Source organism: Zootoca vivipara, chromosome Z2 (genome assembly GCF_965207765.1).
Source record: "Zootoca vivipara chromosome Z2, rZooViv2.hap1.1, whole genome shotgun sequence".
Lineage (NCBI taxonomy): Eukaryota > Metazoa > Chordata > Lepidosauria > Squamata > Lacertidae > Zootoca > Zootoca vivipara.
In genome coordinates this window covers 42,005,602-42,032,208 of record NC_142585.1, presented here as the reverse complement: position 1 = coordinate 42,032,208, position 26,607 = coordinate 42,005,602, and the positions used below count along the sequence as shown (strand labels likewise).

The 26,607-nt window shown below is 43.8% G+C and overlaps 1 protein-coding gene across 4 annotated transcripts in view; it reads right to left on the bottom strand.

Annotated features, from left to right (window-relative positions):
* Positions 1-19,297, bottom strand: part of LOC118083841 (syntaxin-binding protein 1) — a 57,072-nt gene extending 37,775 nt beyond the window's left edge. The window contains exons 1-2 of one of the 4 annotated variants that reach the window (XM_035112800.3): positions 19,087-19,284; positions 1,111-1,160 (exon numbers count right to left, since the gene is read on the bottom strand). In XM_035112800.3, the coding sequence (XP_034968691.1) occupies positions 1,111-1,160; positions 19,087-19,123 (87 nt within the window). In that variant the 5' untranslated portion in view covers positions 19,124-19,284. Of the gene's footprint in view, positions 1-1,110; positions 1,161-19,086 lie in introns of all 4 variants that reach the window. The other 3 variants (XM_035112798.3, XM_088665008.1, XM_060270146.2) reach the window with 3 other exon arrangements.
* Positions 19,298-26,607: the final 7,310 nt, after the last annotated feature.

Below are 26,607 nucleotides of genomic sequence, written 5' to 3'. Positions count from 1 at the left end.
AGTAGTCCAGGAGGGAGAGGGGTCAAGAGGGCATGTAGTCAGGTGTATAGCTGCAAGCACCTTGTCCACATCAGCAGTCCGCATTGGCTGAAACTGATCCCACAACACATCACCTACTATGGCACAGGATGCTTCATATGGAACAGCAGTAACTGCTGAGTCGAGGGTTCCAGTGGAACTCACATGAGCCCAGTTTTAAAACAGCTGCACTGATTGACAGTTCATTTCCAGGCTCAAGTCAAGGTGTTCACATTAACATTTAAATCCCTAAATGACTTAGGCCCCAAAGATCTGAAAGACCATCTCCATCACTCCTGACCTTCTCAGGTGTTAAGATGTGTGTGCGGCTCTCTAGGTAGGTCTGCCACCCTCAGAGGTGCAGAGGTCTGCCACCCTCAGAGGTGCAGAGAATGGTAGCCCAGGAGGGAGACACTTCTGGGCAGCAGCCCCTAAATTGTGAAAGTCCCTCGCCACAGAGATGCACCTGGCATCTTCCCTATACAGCCTTCCCTGTACAGTATGTTAAAATGCACCTCATTACCATGGTCTTTACTGTGGTATTTGTTTTGTGGGACCCACCTCTGCTGCTGAAGTTGTATTCTTCTGTTCCACTTGGAATGGTTTCAGTTGTTTTATAGTTAAACTGCTTTTATCTGTATGCTGTATTATTATTCTTTCTTTCATTTATGAATTGCTTCTCCTGAGGCATCTCAAAATGTTTTACAATGCAATAAAAGCATATATGAAGCAATGGCACACACACACAAAAGTCTCAATAATGGAAGATATAATGAAGATTTAATTTATATTTTAAAAGGTACTTGTAACCAACTCACAGACCCTATGGTGAAGGACAGGTAGGAAATCTCAATAAACAAATAAATAAAATTGAAGAGGTTTCTCTGGATGCAAAATCCTGAATCATATCATGGGATTCTGTGACAAATGCTACAAAACATGCACACCCCGAGCCTCCCAAGACGTCACAGTGAACTAATCCTTCTCTGGAAAAGTGGGACAAGGCAGCAGATGGCTAGCTAGAATTGGTTATAACTGTGTACACACACACATAAGCACACACTCACAATCTGTCAAGATCAAGCCTCTCACCTTCCATTCTCCCTTCTTCTTCACCTTTTTGATCACATCAGCCATAATTTCTGAAAGGAAGGAAGGAAGGAAGAAAACAAGATCAGAAAATAGAAGTGTTATGCTACACACAGTCCCAAGGTCCTATGGCTGAGATCTGCCCGTCTCCTTTTCTACCACCTTAGAATGCCTTGCTGAGCAAGGTTTACTCTGTTATTTATTTTCTATTTTTACAGCACAAGCATCAATAGCTTTTAGCCATGACAGCCATGTTCTACCTCCACTTCAGGAGGCAGTATGCCTCTGGATACCAGTTGCTAGGAATCATAAGCAGGAATGGTGCTGGTGCCTGTGGGCTTCTTGGAGGCATCTGGCTGGCCTCTATGAGAATAGGATACTGAACTAGGTGGACCACTGGCCTGATGCAGCAGCCAGGCTCTTATGTTCTGCCTTCTTTGATGGAGGGAATACTCGTCTGGAAATCTCAAGTGGGAAGAGTACTACTGCACTTGTTGGCCACTGTGTTGAGCTAGATTGGTCACTGAGCAGATCCATTAGGGCTCTTCCTATGTTCAACTGGCACTCTGCCTTCTCCCTGCCCTTCAAATTTTATTTTTGTAATCAGAAGAAAGGTAACAACAGCAAGGAGGCAAAAGTGAAAGAGATAGGGAGGAGTAAGAGGATTCCCTCCTCCAAAGTACCACCCCTCCCTGTAGCTGGATTCTAAGACACTCTTCCCAACAAATGCACAATTGAGGGTTGAGCTTCCCCTTCCATGATTAGGAACAGAGGAAACTGCTGCCTTCTAATGAGTCAATCAGGCCATTGGTTCATCTAGCTCAAGAAGTGAACTAAGGGAACCAGGCAGAGGGCCTTAACAGCAGTGGTGCCCTCCCTGTGGAATGCCCTCCCATCAGATGTCAACTTTCTGCAGCAGTGGGTGGCGGCGGGTGCCGGGGGCCACATAAAAGAGCCTCGCGTGCCGCATCCGGCCCCCGAGCCTTAGTTTGGGGAACCCTGGGCCAAACCCTACGCCAAAGGATAAATGGACATAAATCTGACATCAGGAATCACAAGACAGAGAAACCAGAAGGAGAACACTTCAATCTCCCAGGACATTCTATACAAGATCTCAAAGTAGCTGTCTTATTACAAAAAATATATATTCAGAAACAGACTGGAAAGAGAAGTTGCTGAACTGCAACTTATTACCAAACTTAAAACCATGGAGAGACCTGGTCTGAATAGAGACATTGGATTCTTATCTCATTACACATGATAAAGCTATTTTTAGCCATCTTACCCCTTGCTTTTTCCTGTAAGACCAATTGCAGTCATTAACAGTCGTCAACAGATTTACCACACCTATCAGCCAATCACCCATTCCCACCACCCTTCTGAGTAATACCCCTCCCCACCCTCTCATTATATATAAGGGTCTGGTGACTTCTGTTTCAGTGTATCTGAAGAAGTGCACACGAAAGCTCATACCAATGACAAACTTAGTTGGTCTCTAAGGTGCTACTGGAAGGATTTTTTTTATTTTGTTTTGAGCACACACAAAGAGAGGCATCAATCCCTCGATTCGCTTGCCTTCTGTGCAAGGAGCTGATAATCTGACACATAGAGAGAGAGAGACATCAGAACCTTATTTAGAAACAAGAAACAAGCAGCTTGAGGTGATGCCTTGTAATCCCCATGCTAAATCGCATTTGGCAACCCTTTTATGGATGGTTTACACTAAGCGGAAGTGACATCACACCAGACCCCTGTATACACAAATCACCCACCACTTTCACCCTCTGCATGGGCTGAGATCTGGACTGTTGGCTCCTAGGGACACAGGAAGCCACCTTATACCAATCCAGACCATTTGTCTATGTATAGCTCAGTATTGTCTACATCGACTGGCAGCAGCTCTCCAGGGTTTCAGGCAGCACACACTCCCAGACCTACCTGGAGATGCCAGGGATTGAAGCTGAGACATTGTCCATGCAAAGCAGGAGCTCCGCCCCTGAGCTACTTCCCTTCTCTAATATAGCCCTCCCCCTTCCTCCTGAAATATATATATTGTCCTTGTGAGGATGATTTGAGTGGTAAGCAAACAGGTGTTAGTCATCCACATAGTCTTCTGGAAAGACTCAGGCAGAGAGTGATTGGTCATCCATGTGGATTCTTCTGGAACACTGCTTTAAAAAAAACTGCTTGCAAAAATGTGAAAGTTAGAAATTTGCACTAAAATGTTGACTAACTTTCATGAACATATACCATTTCAAAAAACTACAAAGTGTTGCAGAAATGTGGAAAACTGAACTTGAGAAACAGAGGGAAAATAAAATTGGCAGACCAATCCATAGCTGCCAAGTTTTCCCTTTTCTCGCGAGGAAGCCTATTCAGCATAAGGGAATTTCCCTTAAAAAAAGGGAGAACTTGGCAGCTATGCCAATCCCTACCAAGAAAAGTGCACAGCAAATGTGCAGGAGTAAACACATCTTTTTTTATCTCACTTTTTTAAAAAGTGAAGGTATTTTTCTTTCAACAAATACTTTATGAGACAAAAGGGGGAAATCCACACACACACATCCACACACACACATCCACACACACACATCCACACACACACAGCTGCACACACCCCTTTCTGCAGAAAGCATAGGGGAAGTTTCCAGAGTAACAAGACATTGCAAACCTTCTGCTTACATAATCTGCCTCAGCAAAAAGAAGAAACCAAACCCTGTAGCTTGCACAGAGTATCCCCACCCCACCCTATGATCTGCACCAAACCGCAGCCTATTGCCAGCTTCCCCTTTTCTAGGCATGGGCTGCACAGGCAACAGCAGCAGGAGGAAGAGGAGATCACACCACTTCGAGCTTATAGTGGGGGGGGGGAGGCATACAATTTCTGAACGACTCCTTCATTTTTGTTTTTAAATCTCCTTATGAATAGAACACACTTCCAGCTTCAGCTGGGCATGGTACAGTCCTTTCTACCACTCTTTGACTCTACCACCTCATTTGTGCTATGTGTATATTTTTAACCTCTAATTAAGCAAGGCAAGAGCAATTTTTTTAAAAAACAACAACACCACCACCATACGCACAGGTTTATTTCTGCTTCAGAAGCTCCTGTTGTGTTTCAAGATGTACAGAAGTAAGAATACTACAGCTCTCCCAGTAATCTTCCTGGAGAGGGAAGAGGCCACAGCTCAGTGATACAGCACCAGTTCCCTCTGCACAAAAAGTTTCGAGTTCAATTGCTGGCATCTAAAGTTGAAAGGCAGTAGGTGATGTGAAAGCTGTGTCCGGTACCTTGGAGAGCTGCTGCCTTGTGATCTACTTTAAGAAAGGCCCTGCTAGAGCAGGCCAGTGGCCCATTTAGTCCAACATCCTGTTCTCAAAGTGGCCAACCAGATGCCCCAAAGGGAAATCCACAAGTAGGACCCAGAATAAGAGCTCTCCCCACTTGTTATTCTTAGCAACTGGTCTTAAGCGGCATACACCCTCTGCTACAGTGGGTATATAGGTAGAGAATATTCATTGCTGCTAATAACAACAACATATGTATACACCCCACCCATCTGGCTGGGTTTCTCCAGCCACTCTGGGCGGCTTCCAGCAAAATATAAAAACATAATGAAATGTCAAACATTAAAAACTTCCTAATATAGAGCTGCCCTCAGATGTCTTCTAAAAGTTGTGTAGTTATTTATCTCCTTGACATCTGATGGGAGGGCATTCCACAGGGAGGGCACCACTGCTGATAAGGCCCTCTGCCTAGTTCCCTTAGTTCACTTCTTGCAGTGAGGTAACCGCCAATTCCCACTCACCAAATCTCCTGGCAGTGATCAATACCTCCAAGGAATGACACTATTGGCTCCCCGTAGGCAGCACAGGGCAGACCGTACGAAGTGAGATCAAGCTTCGAGACTCAAAGCCACAAGAAGGTGCCTTTGGTTTTTTTTTTCAAAAGTGTCATCTTAAGAACATAGAAGGAGTCCTGCTGGATCAGGCCAAAGGCCCACCAAGTTCAGCATCCTGCTCTCACAGTTGCCAACCAGGCACCCCAGTGGGAAGCCTAGAAGCTGAACCAGTTTGCAATAACAATTCCCTACTTGTGATTTCCCAGAACTGGTCTTCAGAGGCAACAGTACAGGAGGCACATATCCATCATCTCTAATAGTCTGATCCTCCATTTGTCTAATGCTCTTTTGAAGCCCTCTGAATCAGTGGCCACTGCTATTTCTTGCGGGTGTATATTTCATTGTTTAACCATGTGAAAATAGAGGTGAGAGCTCTATTTCAAGGGCTGCCCGGTACAAGTCTGCTTAGAGATTGTAAAAAAGAACACTGGAAGAACTATGAGCACTTGGGCACCAGAGCACTTGAGCAGGCACAGAGTCTTTTCCATTTGAATTATAGCCACCATTTCTGAACTTGCACATATACATAGAAATTAAAAGTTCTCTCTCTCTCTCTCTCTCTCTTAAATTTAAAGTTTTCTGCAATTATTATTACAGTATTATTAATTTGGGTGATGGATGTGTTATTTTGGAGATGTGTGAAGTGGCAAACCTCCCCATCCTTCTGCAGCAAAGCACAATATGGCCCTCTCAGCCATTTCTTATGCCATGCTCTTGATCCTCAGAGCTGCATTGCAGCATTGCTCAGGTCACACATACACACTCTCTCCCTCTGCTTTCAGCTCAGGAAATCTAATAAGAAGGAAAAGAGGGAAAGGAGGTTTCAAGGGGACACACAGGGGTGGGGGAATTTCTCTGGAAACTGGGTGTGTGGGGGGCGCTTCCTCTAAAACACTCCACACAAGACTGGGACCGTCTAGTTTCCCTATACAGTACCGGTTGGTTCTTTGTTTTGGTTTTTTGAAAAAAATGCAAAAAGGTGTGTGGGTTGGATAATAACACTGTCTCAAAACATGGACGAATAACAACATGAGTTTGCTAGGAAGGAGAGAAAGGAAAGAGAGGAGAGAGGTGAGTAACCTGAAAGCAAACCAGATCAATAAAGGACAACACCCAGAAGGAAGGATAAGAATGGACACCGTCACCATGACATTGCTAAAATAGCATGCTGGAAAAAAATGTGTGCTTGACCTGACAGCGGGACTTGTTCCTCAGATAAAGGACACCCTTTGCTTTATGCGATACTGGAATACATTTTAGTAGTATTTTTTAAAGGCACTATAGCAGGCATCCCCAAACTGCGGCCCTCCAGATGTTTTGGCCTACAACTCCCATGATCCCTAGCTAACAGGACCAGTGGTCAAGGATGATGGGAATTGTAGTCCAGAACATCTGGAGGGCCGAAGTTTGGGGGTGCCTGCACTATAGGCTCATCCAGACTTCCTTTTGCACTGGGCTTTCCAAACATCGGTCCACGCTTTAAAGCCCAGACCAGTGCCTAGAAACATGGCACAAAATGAAGTCTGGAAGAGCCCCATGTCTCTATTGCCAATAAGTAACTAGTGAGAGCTGTAACAAAATGTTGCAGTGCAGGATACTCCTGTTCAGGGTGATAGCCAGATATATCTTTTCCAATATATTCCATTCCCGACCTCCTTCCCCCCCCCCATTTTCTGTTTCCCCACCCTAAACAGGCCCTCGGCATCCGGTGGCCACCAAACACACGCAGTCCTTACTGCAGTGGGTCGGCGGAGGGTATTTTCCTAGGTTTTTTGCATGTCTGCAAAGCTTGAGGTTCCACACAGTATGTGAATAACACCCACTTGATTCTCAGTAGCCCAATTTTGGCTACAGTCCTATCAGTACCAACTAGCCCATTTTGCTATTAGAGAGATAGTACGTATTCTGGGCAGCCAAAGAGACTATATTTTCCTCTGAAGATCATTGCACAAAAGCCTTAAATATTTTTGATCCATTTATTTACAGATGTATAGCTTGAGCAGTATGATGGTAACATACATGCAAGCATGCTGTCCAGCCCTCTCTCAGGGCTGCTTTCCAGCAGATCTAAATAAACAAACAAACAAGCAGAACTGAAGGATCCTTCTAGAGCTGTACCAGGGTCATAGCTTCATGGCTCTGCATGTAGAATGTCATAGCTGCCAAGTTTTCCCTTTTCTTGCGAGGAAGCCTATTCAGCATAAGGGAAAATCCCTTAAAATAAGGGATAACTTGGCAGCTATGGCAGAATGTTCCAGCATCTTCAGTTAAAGCTGGGAGATACTCCATACCTGAAACCCGAAGAGGCCACTGTCAGCCAGTGTAAACAATGTTAAGCTAGCAGGACCAATGGCCTAGTCAGTATAAGGCAGCTTCATATTTTCCCTGTTTTAAGGGAAGGGCCATAGCTCAATGGCAGGGCATCTGCTATGCATGCAAAAGCTCCCATGGCTCAAAGGGACCCTTGCCTGAAACACAGGAAAGTCATCATCAATCAGTGCAGACAGTACTGAGCTAGATGCACCTGCCAGCTTCCTCTATTCCTATGTTCCACTTCAGGCCGCATTCACTTGCCGCATTAGGGGGGAAAGCCTACAACAATAATCCTCTTTGCAGCTGGAAAGCAAGCACTTCAGGGTGTGAACTAGGCTAAAAGTGTTCTCCATGAGGTGCTAGCTTTCTGAGGGGTGGGGAAATAGCACCCCCTGAGTAGTTTCCATGTTGTTGTTGTTTTGTCGTTTAGTCGTGTCGGACTCTTCGTGACCCCATGGACCAGAGCACACCAGGCACTCCTGTCTTCCAGTCTTGAGTTGCCATGTAAAGGTAAAGGTAAAGGGGACCCCTGACCATTAGGTCCAGTCGTGACCGACTCTGGGGTTGTGGCGCTCATCTTGCATTATTGGCCGAGGGAGCCGGCGTACAGCTTCCAGGTCATGTGGCCAGCATGACAAAGCTGCTTCTGGCGAACCAGAGCAGCACACGGAAATGCCGTTTACCTTCCCACCGGAGCGGTACCTATTTATATACTTGCACTTTGACCTGCTTTCAAACTGCTAGGTTGGCAGGAGCTGGGAGCGAGCAACGGGAGCTCACCCCATTGCGGGGATTCGAACCGCCAACCTTCTGATTGGCAAGCCCTAGGCTCTGTGGTTTAACCCACAGCGCCACCCGCATCCCAAGTTGCCATGTACGGTAGAACACAGCAAAACGAACCTACCAAATGCCATGGGATTGTTAGCGGGCAACGCATTCTACACTTTGAGAGATCCTTGGAGGAAAAGCAAGCTATTAATAAATACAAATCATACTATCATGCCCATGCCATCTTAGGAAGCTGGCAGTCTTCTTATTCCTAGAATCAACAAAAAGAAAGAAGAACTGTGCCAGGCTGGTGACCTACTAAAGGAATCAACAAACCTGTAGCAGCTTCCGCTACTGCCGATTCACCTTGGTGCTGGTACAAATCCCTCAGCATCAGGGCTGTCGACAATAAACTCTGCGTAACATAAATGTCTATGGGCAACATTTTATTTTACTCTTTTAAAAAGCCACAATCTAGTTAGGGAGATTTGTAAGCAGATGCCCATAACTACCTTGACAGAGAGACAGTGCTGTATTAATGGTTAGAGTGTCAGACTAAGTAGCTGGGAGTAAAGGTAAAGGGACCCCTGACCATTAGGTCCAGTCGTGACCGACTCTGGGGTTGCGCGCTCATCTCGCATTATTGGCCGAGGGAGCCGGCGTATAGCTTCCAGGTCATGTGGCCAGCATGACAAAGCCACTTCTGGCAAACGAGAGCAGCACATGGAAACGCCGTTTACCTTCCCGCTGTAGCGGTTCCTATTTATCTACTTGCATTTTGACGTGCTTTCGAACTGCTAGGTTGGCAGGAGCTGGGACCAAGCAACAGGAGCTCACCCTGTCACAGGGATTCGAACCGCCGACCTTCTGATCAGCAAGCCCTAGGCTCAGTGGTTTAACCACAGCGCCACCTGGGTCCCTAAGTAGCTGGGAGACCAGGGTTCAAATACCCCACTCAGCCACAAATCCCACTGGGTGACCTTGGCCACAGTCACTACTACCTCTTAGACTAACTTCCCTTGCAGGTTTGCTTTGAGGACAAAATGAAGAAGAAGAAGTAAAACTGATCAAAGAAAACTAGTCCAAGTACAGAAAATCTACCAGCAGGACAGTCAGGAGAAGAAGCTGTGTGTGATGATATGGATGAACAACTAGAACCGTTAATCAGACACACATCATGAGTTAACAAAAGTGTGCCAGCAGAGCGACTATCATGCATCCTAACAGCAGTGCCTAATGGTGAACCTGACACATGGTAAGAAATTGACCAACCTCCTGCAGAAGAAGCTGACAAGTAGATAGAAGCAGCCAAGGAAGAATTTTAAGCACTGAATAAAAACAACACTTGCAGACTTACTAAATTGCCAAAGGGTAAAAAGGCTATATGGTGCAAATAGGTGTTTAAGAAAAAGTTAGATAAGAATGGAAATGTACAAAGGTATAAAGCAAGGTAGATGATACAATTTTGTATACCGAGATCAAACAAGATTATACAGAAATTGTTGAATGTTTAAATAAGGTTTTGAGAATTTACATGCTAAATTAAAATTGATTAATTCAAAGTGGGCACAATGAGAAGTGGTTTGTAAGAAAAACATTGGGGCCTAATCTGAATAGTAGAGTGCCTGGTATCTGGTGGGCGGGACTTGTGTGCTTTGCTCCAGAATCAGCCCCTCCCTTCAGGGTGTGTTCAGTTAAGAGTGTCAGTTGCTGTTGTTGTTTAGTCATTTAGTCGTGTCCGACTCTTTGTGACCCCATGGACCAGAGCACGCCAGGCACTCCTGTCTTCCACTGCCTCCCAGTTTGGTCAGACTCATGTTGGTAGCTTCAAGAACACTGTCCAACCGGGAATGCTAGAGTGTCAGTTATGAGGGACCAACTGCCTCTTCTTGTTTCTTGCCTCAGACTTGTCTCATGTTATTGTATTGAGTTTTTCTCATTAAGTTATTTTCTTTATTGATAAAGCTTAGTTTACATATATGTGAGCGACTTATTTTTCTCAAAGAAAAAGCAACTCTGCTGAGGAAAGGTGTGGTATGTACTAAATTGTGTGACTGAGGGGATATTCCCAGTTTGCCAGGAAGATTTATTTTGTTAATCACCCCCTCCCTCCACCTCCAAAACATTCAGCAGACACCGTCTGTTTCAAATTTTCAATGCCTGTTGAAAACTTTTCTATTCCATTAGGCTTAAGCAGGCAATTAAGAATGTATTTCCATAATTAGTTAGCTGATTTCTCATCATAATATTTTTATATTTATTGGGTGATTTTATGTATAAATGTAAACTTCTATGAAAATCAGAATATAAATATTTTAATAAATAAAAAACTGGTTCTGTGTAAGAGGAGGAAATAAGCCTCTTCCAAAATGGCACCAGCCACCCATGTTTCTACCCACCCCCTGAGGACTGAGATTAAAAATAATTAACCCAATTAATCAGGGTGAGTGCCTTTTTAAATTAGCCAAAACATTTTTAAACAATTCATCTCCATTCCTAAATCAACAAAGAGATGCAGCCCTAGGTTACAGCTGTCTGGCAAATATGAAAGCATATTTACTGTACAGATATTCTCCCAGGTAACAGTCAATGAACGTGCAATATATGTACACAACTGGTCCATTCGTATGCTACACTGACCACAGGTACAAGTACAAATGTAACAGCATCTGTGTGAAAGAGTGAACACTTGATGTGTGTACATTCAACTGTGGTATACTGGTATACACAGAACTGTATTCTCTTGAATGATACCAGTGAATGATTGTTCAAGTGTACAGCTGTATCGTTGCTGAATGTCATTCATTGTATCCTTGCTGGATGTGAACAGCCCTAACTGTTGGGCAGTACACCGGTAAAATTATTTACATCTCATTTTCAACAAGCTTACAGCCTGTGTTGAACAGCTGAGGGGTACAAATGTACACACTTTCACACAAACACTTGCACATGTGGAGAGACAGCATGTACCTGTGTTCAGTGCAACAGGTAAGCAAAACTTGTTTGTTTTTTAAATACTTTATCATTTTCAGTATTGTAAATCAACATACAGTACATCGAACAATCCATACATTAAAGCATTAAAGATTGACTTCCTTCCCCCGCCTCCCGCCCCATGGTTCATTACAGTTCTCCCTCATTGCTGCAAAACCCTATTTTAACTCATCCAATTTTTTCCTTTGTTTATATTTTCACTGCTAGATTTCTTCTATTCCGCTAATGTTTTTAGATGTTTACAATAATCTTCCAAATACTCAACAAACATTTTCCAATCATTCTTAAAAAATTATCCCTTCCTGTTTTCATAATTTGCCAGTTAAACTAGCCAATTCAGTCAGCATTGTACCTTCCTTAAATTTCTGAGCATATACTATTCGGGCTATCGTTGATGCATACATAAAGAGATTTTCCTGATCTTTAGGTATATTCAAACCTAATATTCCTAAGAGAAAGGCTTCTGGTTTTTTTTTAATAATAAAAGCCCTTTTCAACATAGTTTTCATTTCATTATAAATCATGTCCCAGTAGCCTTTCACAGCTTTACATGTCCACCACATGTGGAATAAGGTACTGTACCTTTTATCCCCTTACATTTCCAGCAGGTATATGATTCTGATTTATACATCTTTGCTAACTTACTTGGTAGCAGATACCACCTATATATTATTTTTCATATAATTCTCTTTTAACATATAACATGCTGTAAATGTCAGGTCAAGCAAAACTTTAATGTCCCCTTTTGCAAGGGAGGTGTCAGGAAATCTAAAAACTCTCAGTTCCCTGAACAAACGACAGTCTGCAGGATTTTGTGGAGGAAGACACAGCTGATTAAAGTTGTATGATACTGATTTAAATGTACAGTGTAGATGAGGCCCAGAATGCTAAGGGTCTGGAAACCATGTCCTTTCAGGAACAGAGCATAATATTGTTAGCCTGGTGAAGAGAAAATTATTTATTCATATTTATTCACTGCATTTATATCCCACCCTTCCCTCAAAAAGCTCAAGGTGCCCTACACAGTTATCTCCCTCCTCATTTCATATGCACAACCCTGGGAGGGAAGTTAGCCTGAGAGTGAGTAACTGGCCCAAGTTCACCCAGCGAGCTTCATGGATTAGTTGGAATTTGAACTCTGGTCTCCCAGGTCCTAGCAGGACACTTTAACTACTATACCATGCTGGGTCTCCAGATTCAGGGAAGGCATGGTATGATCAGAAGGGTTGTTGAAGAAAAGTTGGCGCAGGGTTGGTTACTGTTGCTTCAGGGGCCAGGGCTAGAACCAGTGGGTGAAAAGCAGAGGAAGGCAGGATTTCAGTTCAACATTACAACAGGGGTGGGGGAATTTGGTGTCCCTATCTGGCCCCTGGGGCTCTTCCCAGGCCACATTCTTCCCCCAATCTGTAGTTTCCTAGATTGGTAGTTGATGGGCAGCCATGAAAGCCAGTGTGGTGCAGATTGGGACCTGGGGGGCTAGGGTTCAAATCCCCACTCGGTCTTAAAGCTCAGTGGGTGACCTTGGGCCAGTTACTGCCACTCAGTCTAACCTACCTCACTGGGTTGTCGTGGAGGTTAACAACCATGGGTGCCACCTTAAACTCCTTGGAGTTTTTTCCAACAATAAATAAATAAATGTGCCTTAAATGTGCTTTTAATGCATTGTGTGGATGTGACTGCCTTTGGTGTAGCAGGTACCTTTTCAAAGAAGGTACACTGGGGCAAGGAACCTTTTTCAGTCTGAGGGCCGTATACACTTCAATACAACTTTCCAGGGGCCACATTCCTAGTGTTGGGTCAGAGCCAGAGGCAGAAGTGGGCAGAGCAGAAAATGCAAGCAACACCTTTGTACGGTGGGCAAGTTTCTACCAATAGTCACACATCATTCTCTATTCTCCATCCTGGCAAGAGAGAGGCATCACCACAAGGCACATCCCAGCCAGAAAAATAAAGAACTCAAGGATGTGCAGCAAGGACAGGACAGGGAGCCTCCTGAGGGTCAGAAAGTTGGCTGCATTCAGAGGTACCTACACCATCACAAGACAATTCAGATGGAAACAAGGAATGAGCACAGAGAGGAAACTGAAAGGCAGGAAATAACTTCATCCCCGAGGATGCAAAGCATCAGGAAGTCATGACTAAAGGGGCTGTGAAGGCATGTTGCACGATCTGGCCAATGTCTCGCTATGGAGGCCCCTCAGATAAACACAGGCAGAGGTCAAAGCATCCCTGCACAGCACTCATAAAGCCACAACAGTTCTGCCAACAATATTTTGCTTCGCAACAGGATGTACACAGGAGAGAACAGTGTCAGAAACTGAGATATGAAAGCCAGGAGCTACATAGCACCTTAAATCTAGGTTATGGGTGCAACAACGGAATGTCTAGGTGCACGTATTTATAACAAGAATACAAAGGTGAAAATGAATGAACTGCAGCCAAAATATTATGTTCATTTTTCACATGGTCTAGTCTTTCCCCTGCCCACTCCCCAAATATTCTCTTTCCCCCCCAACAAATTTTTATTGTTTTTATGATAACAAATATTTAACAACAAAAAGAGAAAAACATAAAATACAAAACATACCACTACAAACAAACAACATAGCAAAAAAAGAGAGAGAGGAAAAAAACAAAAAGAAAAAAATCTTTCAACATTTTTTCATCCTTTCTTATCATTTTGGGGTGACTTCCTCGTACCCCCCATGCCACATTTCACTGTATTTCCTCTTTAGCAATTTCTGTTTCTTTACTTTTTAAACATACTTTATATCCATCTATCTATACATATTTTAAATCTAACCATTATCTATCATTCTTTCATAATATCTTAATCCTAAAAATAATCTCTAAAAACTACAACATTATATATTTTTCCAAATCTATTTCAAACTGACTGATATTGCAATATTTCTTCAAATAATCTTTAAAATTCTTCCAATCTTCTTCCACCGACTTCTCTCCCTGGTCGCAGAGCCTCCTGGTCAGTTCAGCTAATTCCATATGGTCCATCATTTTCATCTGCCATTCTTCCACCGTAGGTATTTCTTGTGTCTTCCAATTCTTTGCTAACAACATTCTTGCTGCCGTTGTGGCATACAAAAAGAAAGTAACATCTTTCTTGGATATTTCCTTTCCGACTATTCCCAATAAAAAGGCCTCTGGTTTCTTAACACTCCCCAAATATTCTCAAGAGGGTCTCTTCTCCAGTCTTCAGAGAGCAGCTGGAAGTGGGGAAGCAGAAAAAAGGTCCTCTTTTCCTTCCACTCTGCAGTTGTAATCTGAAATCTTAGGCACAGTACTGTGCCCAGAGCTCAGAAACTGCTTGTCTTAATGAAATTCCCTGTCGCAAAATGTGCCTAGAACAATGGGAGTTTCGAACACTGGGAGAGTGTGTGTTCACTGTCATCAAACTCACACTGCTGAAAGAAACCACCCCTCAAGTAGCATGGGGTAAGGAGAGCTGTGGCCCTCCAGGCTTTGCTGGATGATAGCTTCAGCCACAGACAGCCTGACCAATGGTCAAGTGATGTTGGGAGTTGCTCACAGCTCCCCCACCCACCAAACCTTAAAAGTACTGAGAGTCATCTAGGGAACTTCGACCCAGAAGCTACATCAGTCTGACAGTCACTTTCTGGTTGTATTCAAAGGGCACACCTAGACACAAAACATGTTGTCATCTATTGAACTGTTGCCCCCCCCTCCTCCTCTTTTTAAACAGCAGCCACAAAGGGGTCCAATTCAGATTCAGTGCAGGGTATGGAGCAGAATCCATGAGAAATGTAGCCTGGGATTCCACACCCATGTGGTAAAGGAAGATGACCCTTTGTGAAATGAGCAAGGATTTATCCCACTCACTTGGGTGGGTTTGATCAGGTCTTATCAAATTGTATGAATTTCATGGGGTCATACCTAATATTTATTTAACTAATAATATTTATATTTTAAATTATGGTGCTGGAGGAGACTCTTGAGAGTCCCATGGACTGCAAGAAGATCAAACCTATCCATTCTGAAGGAAATCAGCCCTGAGTGCTCACTGGAAGGACAGATTGTGAAGCTGAGGCTCCAATGCTTTGGCCACCTCATGAGAAGAGAAGACTCCCTGGAAAAGACCCTGATGTTGGGAAAGATGGAGGGCACTAGGAAAAGGGGACGGCAGAGGACAAGATGGTTGGACAGTGTTCTCGAAGCTACCAACATGAGTTTGACCAAACTGCGGGAGTCAGTGGAAGACAGGAGTACCTGGCGTGCTCTGGTCCATAGGGTCATGAAGAGTCGGACACGACTAAACGACTAAACAACAACAACAATTTATATACCACTTGATTGTAACAAAAACCTCAAATAAAAAAAAATTAAGTGATCTGCAAAAACAAGTACCCAAAACATTTTAAGAGGGGTTAAAAGTAATTAACATCTTATGTATCTGGAGAGACTTGCCTGAACAAAAGTGTTTTCAGCAGGAGCCAAAAGAGAGCTGTGAAGGTGGCTGCCTTTGCCTGGTGTCATCAGGCAAGGAGTTCCAAAGTGTAGGTGCTGCCATACCAGAATAAATTTTTATTACAAGTGAGGAATGAGTATTGTACAGCACCTGTAAAACCCATGGAAACTGATGGGCAGAACTAACTTAGGTTCATTGATTTCAATGGGTCCCACTCCAAGGAAAGTCTAATTAAGAACAAATCACAAGTTCTACTTTAAAAAGGAAAGAAAATCAAAATTAGAACTCTCACTGAAATCAGGATTTGCCAAGACAGAAATACAAATGCGGGAGGAGGAATTGAGAGAGCTAAGCTCTGTGAACCATGCAGGAATTTTTTTGAATGGGAATGGTGGAGATGGAAATGCAGTAAGGCAGCTTGCAGTGATGGACAATCATAATAATGTCTGTCATTGACATACACTAGACAAGGCACTGTAGCCAACCCTGGTATTGCAGATATATCAGAAAACAACAGCATTGGTTTGTATCCAATGCTAGCCCTACTCAGAGGAGACCCACTGAAAATAATGGAGCTGACTCCCATGAATCCATTAATTTACGGTATCTGGGTCTATTCTGAGTAGAACTTATTTGGATACAGCCCATGACATGTAAGGCAGGCCTATATCTCTGCCTTAAGAATCAGTGGTAGGGCACCTGTGCCCGCCCAATCCCCACCCAATGTCGTTGGGTCTCCAGTTCCTATTAGCCCTAGATAGTATGGTCAATGGTAATGGAAGCTATAGTCCAGAAACATCTGGAGCTCCATGGGTTCCTCACCCTTCCTTTAGATACAACAGAACCACCCAACAGCTTTTTAAGTATCTCTGCACCTCTGCTTCATTAAAACTCATGCAACTCACAGTCACAAGACATGGTCAATTGGGTTTATAGGGTATTCATTGACCTTGGCTTTATCAACAGGATAAAAACATGATAACTTTAAAATGATATTGATGTTCAGACACTGTAGGTATGCTACTGAATATGTGCTGGAGGGTAAACATTATGAGGACTGCTAGTGTGGCATATAGTGGTTAGAGTGCTGGCTATGAGCTGGGAGACAAGAGTTTTAATCCCTGCTCAGTGACACCCTTATAAAAGGCGAATGTTCTGAAGCAAGGCCTCTGGTGATCATCTCAATAGGCAGCCAGGTTCCTATCAATATAAATCAGATAGTCAGCTGTTAAGCATCTCCCGCACACACTTTTGAGAGACCTAAAGCATGGCTTGTAAGGGGAACGCCAGAACAGGGCCCTGAATTCTGTCCAATTTTCACAGCGTATCACCACCAACAAATTCACATTTGCATCTTCATTGGTTGACGATTGTAATGATTAATTGCTGCTGTAACAGAACTGTGTTACGGTATAATATACCTAAGGGGGGGGGATTCACAGTGCATGGGCTAGAGGTCACCAAAAGCAAACACTGAGATTGGTCAGCATTTCCCTCGTTGCTTCAATCATTACGCTTTGATTTTATTTTTGTGTAGTTCCTACCTAGGAATGTTTCCAGCAAGTGGGGACAGAACACAAACAAATCTCTTCTCATTTTTTTTCATGCTGCCCCCTCTGAAAAAAAATTAAATTTTGAAGCATAAGGGGGGGATCTGCCCTGCCTTGCAGAAAAGGGTGGCATTTGGGCTAAAGCAGCGGGGGGAAACATTCCCCCTAGGCTGCCCCTTTAGCAGTACCTGAGTCTCAATGCATTTTTTTAAGAATTGAGAACACGCAACAGTCAGGCAGAGATGCTGATCAGTGGTCTCTAGGCAGGTGATTTAGTGCAACATAAAGCAGGCCATAAATCTAAGAGGATTATTTCTTTCCCCCAGCCTCCACCTCGCCAAGTCATGCCACCACGCACCATCTCCAGCCTCATCTGACTGCAGTGCTGAACCAGTGTCATAACATGGAGGAAGATGCCTTCCTTCCTAAATACTAAAAAAAAAACCCGCTGCTGCCCCCCCCCCCCAGCTGCCACCTTTTTGGGCTGTTTCCCAGCTATGATTCTGCTCCTTTCATTTTCTATGAGAAAGCAAAAATAATAATAATTTAGCATTACGTTGCTTTTCTTTTTTAAACGACTGATGTAATTTGGACAACACTGCCTTTGAAAACATGGCTTAACCTTAATTGCTTAAGACAGACGGAGGATTTAAAGGAGCCATAGCAACATACCCCCATTAAAAGTAACCACCACCTTATCGTCTTCACTATTTATCTGCGTACCTACAAAGGGCTGAAATCATTTACTTGCATTGTACAAATGGAAGAGGACTTTGGCAATATGTCACTTGACCTATATAATCGAGACATTTTAGTATGTGGCAGGCACATTAAGAAAAAAAAAACCCACAATGCAAAATTTTGCAGCATGAGCAATAAAGCAAATCCCCCTTCCACACCATTCCCTGGATATACTTTAGAATGCACAACTCCTAAAGTCAAAAGGACCAAAAATAGCATTTCAGTTCCGTGCGCAAAGGCCCCCCTCCCTTGAATCAGTGCGAGCACATATAAACCAAATTCTCATTTTCAGGAAAAAGCCTCCCATGCAGGGAAAAGCTTTCATTATATGCTGTCATTCTAAGGACTTCTCAGTTTCGTTGGATTCTTCGCCGAGTATCCCCCCCCCACACACACAATAATTATGGTGCACTTGCTTTATTGAAGGGGGGATGGCAGAGAGGAAAATACATGAGATATGGGGGGGGGAGATAACAACCAGGCTGTTTTGCACTGACACTGCAGGATATGCGCTAGATCTTCCACTGTGCATGGGGGAGGGGGGTTGGATAGAGAGAATAAAGGACTGGATTTGGGGGAGGGGGGGGAATCCACCCCAAATGAACCTGCAAGTACAAGAGGATTTCTCAGTTGACAGTTACACACACACACACACACACACACACACACACACACACATTCTCCATGTTGTGTATTGCAGGCAATAAAACTGATATAATTTCCAGTAAAAGATAAATCCGTTAAGGACACAGGAGACACCAGTCTTACACCGATCTGTTAAGGATACATCTACTGGTAAAAAGCCCCCCCCCTTTTACAACGGGGCAAGGATGAGGCGGATAGTCAAACCGGTGCTGTCCCCCCCCCCCATCTTCCACTGTACATACTGCAGAATAACAGCGTCCCCCTCTGCCTTTTCCATTCCAGTTATGAACGCTTCTCTTTTTTTGGCCAAGACTAGCAATAATATGAATAGATACTAATTGTATAAAAAGGGTGGTGGTAGAAGGGATCTCTTTACCCGTAGTGTCCTCGACCATCGAGGGCACCCCCACCCAACAAAAAAAAACATAAGGTCTGCAGTGGCACTCCAAATATCCCCCTTCCATCCCTCTTAATACTCTATTTCCTTCACTACTACCACCAACTCTCCAGATTTCAGCAGCTACCTCCCTTATTTATTTTTACAATCGGGACTACGGAGCGCGGGGGGGGGAATAGAAAGCCCCCCTCTCAATGCCCATTAAATGAAAGAGTTTAATCTTACTTTCTCCCACCACAGCCTTAAGCCCAGCGGGTGCCATGGTGCCCCTCTCTGGCGCTGCTTCTTCTTCTTCTTGAGGTGTTTGTGTGGGGAGGAATCCCCGCGTCTGGTTTCCCCTTTTCTCCTTTTCCTGCTGCTGCTCGGCTCAAAACCCCGCACAAAACTGCACTCCGGTTTGGCTTCTCAGCTGACTGCAAAAGGAAGGAGGGAGGGCAGTCTGGGCAAGGATGCGGAGGGAGGCGGCGGCGGAGGAGGAGGCAGGTCCAGGCAGGGCGTGGTCGGATTGTGATGCGGGCTGCTGATGCTGATGCAGAGAGAGGCTGGTGGTGCCGTGGATGGCGTCATGCCCCCGCCGGCCAATCAGCGCGCCGCCTGCTCAGCATCTCTCTCTCTCCCCCCCCCTTACACACACACACATACGCACACGAACCGCCTGCGGCTCTGCTCATCGGCCAACTCTGGTGAGGGGCGGAGCCAACATCTGCAAATAAAGGGATGGGGGTGGCTAAAAGAAAGAATTACAGCCTCTCCTGCTGTATGAATGAACTTCCCTTACATGCGTTTACACATGTAGCCTACTTGTTTGCAGAATGCAAATATTCGGTGGCATCCCCCCTAAACCACTGCCACAGAGTCCTTGTTATAAATTTGCTTTCGTGTAGCTGGATTTGCAGGTTTTATGCTGCTTTAAAAACAGCAACACTTTTTTTTCTTACTGATATTGCACTGCTGCTTAGAGATTTTATTTTTTTCAAATACACTAAGCAGGTTATAAATAAATAATTAAAAATATAGGAAGCTTCCGCTACCACCACCACCCCCAGTCCCAATGAAACAGATACCGGTAGCTATTCACCAGACCCACATGTCAAGAGACACAGGGATATAGACACTAAGATGAGACCCTGCTTCAGACCCAGATGCCAACTTCCATGCCAACTCTTCAAGAACTGGTGCCTGTCCCCACCCCCACCCCCACCCCTTCTGTCCTTTTCTCTTTCCCCTTATGTGTCATGTATTTTCATTTTGTTTAGATGGTAAGCCTGCAGGCAAGGACAGTCTTGTTTAATTGATTGTATGTAAACCACTCTGGAAGCCTTTTTAGGCTGAAGAGCAGATTACAGACAATCTCAATATTGATGATGATTATAATGTCTACTTTGGCAACACTGTTACAGGCAATGTGTTAGCTGTGCCTGTGAATACTTTCTTATTTTGTGTAAACTGTTTTGTCTGACTGGCCTTTTGAACTGATGAACTTTGTGGCAAAACCTGTTGCATATCCGGACGACAGGTCTTCCTTCATTTTGCCCACCTGCGTTTATTTCATCATGGTGGTGGTTATTTAGACCTACTGAAGAACATTCCATCCAGCTCTTCCTTTCATCCACCTGTGTTAACTTCACCAGGGTGGTGGCAACCTAAGACCAACTGAAGAATTTTCTATTCAGTTCAGTTTTTACAAACTATCGTGAACATTCTTTATTTTTCTATTGCCAGCAGGTTGCTGTTCAGTGCTTGGACATTACCCACTTGTTGAATGGTTCATTTATGCAGACTTTAAAACGTTCACTGTGCATATAATTCATTCCATGTCTTTGGCAGAACTAGTATTGATCTGCACATGGCATTGTAACATGTTTTTGTTTGTTTGAATGGTCTTTAGTCTATCTTTAGTCCAGTTATTATTGGAGCTTTGGCCACCTCATGAGAAGAGAAGAATCCTTGGGGAAGACCCTGATGTTGGGAAAGATTGAGGGCACAAGGAGAAGGGGACGACAGAGGACGAGATGGTTGGACAGTGTCCTTGAAGCTACGAACATGAGTTTGACCAAACTGCGGGAGGCAGTGCAAGACAGGAGTGCCTGGCGTGCTATGGTCCATGGGGTCACGAAGAGTCGGACACAACTAAACAACTAAACAACAACAAAATTCCCTTTTATATTTATTAGCCAGTTTGTGGTGGTTTGTTTTGGTTTATTAGCACTGTTACAGGACCTAAAATGGCAGGTTTGGCTAACCTATTTAGGATGGAAAGGAACCTGTTGGTTCTGCTGGACCTCTTGGCAGCTTTTGATGCCACTTGATTTAGGGGGGCAGCTGCCCACCGCACCTCCCTGGCTATGCCCCTGGGCTCCCTTCTTGTTGTCCTTCCATTGGCAGATGAAGACTTTTCTACCCCAGCAATGGAATTTACAATCTTTAGCATGTACAAATCTACTATTGTTTCCTCTACCCAATTTTCTTGGTTACAGCAACTCCAGGGGAGACCCTCTATATTGCTGCCGTAAGGAATAAGAAATCTTTGTAAATGTACTAAAAATCACCCAGAAATCTAGTGGTAGATCCCAATATATCTCCTACCCACCACTGCTCTAAACCAGGCATAGGCAAACTCGGCCCTGCAGATGTTTTGGGACTACAACTCCCACCATCCCTAGCTAACAGGACCAGTAGTCAGGAATGATGGGAGTTGCAGTCCCAAAACATCTGGAGGGCCGAGTTTGCCCGTGCCTGCTCTAAACTGAATGGGAGCAGCTCACAAAGGTTTTAGATGCCAGGCAACTTTCCTCGCTCTGCATGGAGTTGTCAGGCATTGAACCTGGGACCTTTTTTTGCATAAAAACTTCACACTACCACAGAATTGTTCTTCACTTAAAAGATTCAACTCTTTGTGACTCTGAAAACAGGATTGAATTAATTGGCAACACAGGAAGCTTCCCGTCTGCAGACATTGCTGCTGTTAAGGCTTCCTGCTTAAAGGAAGAAGAAGAAAATTAATTTCAATTTCAGAATGTGGGACTGCACAGAGTTTTGAACTCATACACTTCAAATATATTTGTTATAGTATTGAGTCTCCCTCCCCCAAATTGTGTGTGACTATTTGTTAGCCAGTTCAGGTTTGTTGTTGTTGTTGTTTACAACTTCACAACTTCTGCATCAGACACACCCCACTAAAAAAAGAAAGAAAAGCCAAATGATAAAAAGTGTGCTTTGCTCGCTCCTTCCTCACACCCTGTATCTTTGGTGGTTTCTCCACAAGAGCCTGTATTTGTTATGGAGCAATGGTTCGTTATCAGTCTGCCTTAGTTCAGTAACAGGTGCAAAACCAGGAGTACTTTAAATGTATTTATGAGGATGTGTTGTGAAGCATGACCTGCCCAAAGATGAAGGGGAAGAAGAGAAGTTTCCAGCCCAAAAGAATACAGTGTTTTAATTTGGTTTGGGCAATATCTTTTATGTATGAAAACCAAGCACATTCTACCCTTCTATAATTTGTGTGCATGCTGTCCCTGACATTGGCTCTCAGTTAAGTGCTTAATAAACAGCTACACCTAACTTGCCCAATTCCACCCCCACCCATTTTTTCAAATTGCACATTGTCAAACTTTCCAACAGCACAATTTCCCTCCAACCGCACACACACACACACAAGAAACCTTGGATGTGTTCCTAAGTTGTACTTGTTGGAATCATCCGAAGGTTGCCGCATGTTGGCAATGCGTGCGTGGGGCGACTGGAAACAGCCCCAGCCATCCGGACACTTCCAAATGGCCTTCCCTGGCTGTTGATGCCTGGACAGACCAGAGGCCAATGATATGTGACCCCCCCCCCTCTGTAGAAGACAGCACGCACATCTTGCCTCCTTCTCCACTGAGAACCAGAAGCGAAAGTGTACAGAATAACATCACATGATCAGGAAGAGACATAATATAAACTTCCTCTCTCATGAAGTATCTCAGACTCAGTGTGTGAAAAACAACAGTCACACATGTGCTCCTTGCTTGTGCAGCAGAGGATATATAAAAATCCTAACAGTATCTAATATTAGAAATTATCTGATAGCTGCCCCCTTTTAAAAATATACCTCTGCGTGACCAGAGGTGGTTTTAGAGCTTCAGGTGGCACCAAAACAATGCTGTAGAATGGAGCATGAGAGGTGGGGGAGTGGGGTATCATTGAATTTTAGCATCGTACAGGGCACTGCTGAAAGAGAGCCCAAAGTCTGCCACTGCCATGACATCATAGCATCATACTATACAGTACATAACTTTGCAAAGGAATCTTAATATAAACATAAAAAATGCAGTGCACAGCAGCAGTTTACTACATGTTGAAAAGGGAAATCCACAAGCACACGAAATAAACCACTTAGTAATATCCACCAGGAGCTGCTTGTTCAGGGAGGTATCTTGGTTGTAAATCCAACAAAATTCTGCAGAAGTGGCAGTTGTATTATTACACCTCTCTGACTAGCGACATAATGCAGAAAGGGGTTTTGTGTACCTGCCTAGCAGTCCCTCCTGCCTCTGCTCCTCAATACTATTTGTATTTGCATAAGCCATTACGGCAAGAGACCAGAATTTGGACCACCATCCCAATGAGAACTATATGGAGTACTTCCAGTGCTTGGCTATCTCTAGTTGGGCAGCGGCTTCAAGATTGGGTCTTAACTGCCCAGCATCAATTCCCAACATCAGGACAAAAAAGCCAAGGAGCTTACACCTGCCCTGCCCACCTTATTTTACACTGCTGTTGGCAAGCTTACCCCCTACCACCTAGCAACCCCATCACCTACTTATGTCAGAGGCACAGTTTTCCATGCATGCACACTTCTTCAGATACACTGAAACAGAAGTCACCAGACCCTTATGTATAGTCAGAGGGTGTGGGGGGGGGGTGATGGGAATGGGTGATGGGCTGATAGGAGTGGTAAACCTGTTGATGACTGTTAACGACTGTTAATGACTGCAATTGGTCTTGCAGGAAAAAGCAAGGGCTGAGGTGCTAAAGAAAGCTTGATCATGTATAATGAGATAAGAATCCTATGTCTCTGTTCATACCAGGTCTCTCCATTGTTTTAAGCTTGCTAATGAGTTGCAATTCAGCAACTTCTCTTTCCAGTCTGTTTCTGAAATTTTTTCTTAATAAAACAGCTACAGTACTTTGAGATCTTGGGAGATTGAAGTGTTCTCCTACTGGTTTCTCTATCTTGTGATTCCTGATGTCAAATTTATGTCCATTTATCCTTTGGCGTAGGGACCCAGGTGGCGCTGTGGGTTAAATCACTGAGCCTAGGGCTTGCTGATCAGAAGGTCAGCGGTTCGAATCCCTGTGACGGGGTGAGCTCCTGTTGCTTGGTCCCAGCTCCTGCCAACCTAGCAGTTCGAAAGCACATCATAATGCAAGTAGATAAATAGGAACCGCTACAGCGGGAAGGTAAACGACGTTTCCATGTGCTGCTCTGGTTTGCCAGAAGCGGCTTTGTCATGCTGGCCACATGACCTGGAAGCTATATGCCGGCTCCCTCGGCCAATAATGCGAGATGAGCGCGCAACCCCAGAGTCGGTCACGACTGGACCTAATGGTCAGGGGTCCCTTTACCTTTACTATCCTTTGGCGTAGGGTTTGGCCTGTTTGTCCAATATAGAGAGCTGAAGGGCACTCTTGGCATTTGATGGCATACACAATGTTAGAAGATGGTTCCCACACAACGATGGTTTACAAGCCATAAGGAACACCATTTCAGATAAAATCACAGCGGACTTTGCTACCAAACTCTGCCATTTTGTCCTTACCCACAACCACTTCAAATTTGGTGATGACCTGTTCCTCTAGATCAGCGGCACAGCAATGGGCACCCGCATGGCCCCACAGTATGCCAACATCATCTTCTAACATTGTGTATGCCATCAAATGCCAACAGTGCCCTTCAGCTCTCTATATTGGACAAACAGTCCAAACCCTACACCAAAGGATAAATGGACATAAATCTGACATCAGGAACCATAAGACAGAGAAACCAGTAGGAGAACACTTCAATCACCCAGGACATTCTATACAAGATCTCAAAGCAGCTGTTTTATTGCAGAAAATTTTCAGAAACAGACTGGAAAGAGAAGGTGCTGAATTGCAACTCATTACCAAGCTTAAAACCATGGAGAGACCTGGTATGAACAGAGACATAGGATTCTTATCTCATTATACATGATCAAGCTTTCTTTAGCACCTCAGCCCTTGCTTTTTCCTGCAAGACCAATTGCAGTCATTAACAGTCATTAACAGGTTCACCATTCCTATCAGCCCATCACCCATTCCCATCACACACACACCGACTATACATAAGGGTATGGTGATTTCTGTTTCAGTGCATCTAAAGAAGTGTGCATGCACACTAAAGCTCATACCTACGACAAACTTTGTTGGTCTCTAAGGTGCTACTGGAAGGATTTTTTATTTTTATTTTGACTGCGACAGACCAACACGGCTACCTACCTGTAACTAGTTTTCCATGGTGTCCCTTAAACCTAGAGCTGGCCCTGTTTTTTTTGTACTTACAGTACTGGTGTTTCTTAAGTTTGCTCATAAATAGAGGGATCTTTGTTCTCCATTAAAACAAACACCACCTGATGATTGGAAAAACCAATAAAAAACCCACCATTAATTTCTCAAAATCCCATTTGGAAGCCATCTAGTGGTCATTCCCAGATTCTGCAGCAGTTAATTTGATAAACAAATGATAGCAGGGTACAGTACTTTGTTTTGTTTCACTTTGTCTGATAAATAATTTCTGTCCCTTGTCTGTCTTGAATTGCCTGCCAATCTCTTTCATTTGGGTGGCCATGGTTTCCAGTTATTGTGAGTAGAGGGAGAAGTCTTATAAACTAACTCCCATCTTCCTTTTTTCTCAATCTAAACCAGGCATAGGCAAACTCCGGCCCTCCAGATGTTTGGGACTACAATTCCCATCACCCCTAGCTAACAGGACCAGTGGTCAGGGATAGTGGGAATTGTAGTCCCAAACATCTGGAGGGCCGGAGTTTGCCTATGCCTGATCTAAACAGTCTTTCTTCATAGAGAAAGTGCTTCCAATATATGATTTTCAAGCTTTTATTTACCTAAGAGAAAGGAGCATGTGGGAAGGAAGTCCAATGGCTATCCCATAACTATTGCCTGGAAGTAATTAGCTATTAATGTACACTACATAAATCTGTTGTTGTTGTTGTTGTTGTTGTTGTTGTTGTTGTTGTTGTTGTTGTTTTATATTTATATTTATATCCCACCCATCTGGCTGGGTTCCCCCAAACACACTGGCCGGCTTACAGCATATATAAAAACATAATAAAACATCAAATATTAAAATACAGAATATCTTCTATATACTATTAATAAACCAATAAATCAACAGAAACAAATAATAATAGGATTGGGGAGTTGGTTTGGATTATATTTGGGTACCACCAATCCTGTGACTTGATGTATGTAAGATGGAAGTCTATAGGAAGTGGTCAAACTAGTCTCTTTGTTAACAGTTTTAGCCTAGCCTGTTAAGCCCCCTTTTACATGTCTTTGGGGCTTTTCTGGAAACGATGACAAACCTAGACAGCATCTTAAAAAGCAGAGACATCACCTTGCTGACAAAGGTCTGTATAGTTAAAGCTATCGTTTTCCCAGTAGTGATGTTTGGAAGTGAGAGCTGGACCATAAAGAAGGTTGATCGCCGAAGAATTGATGCTTTTGAAT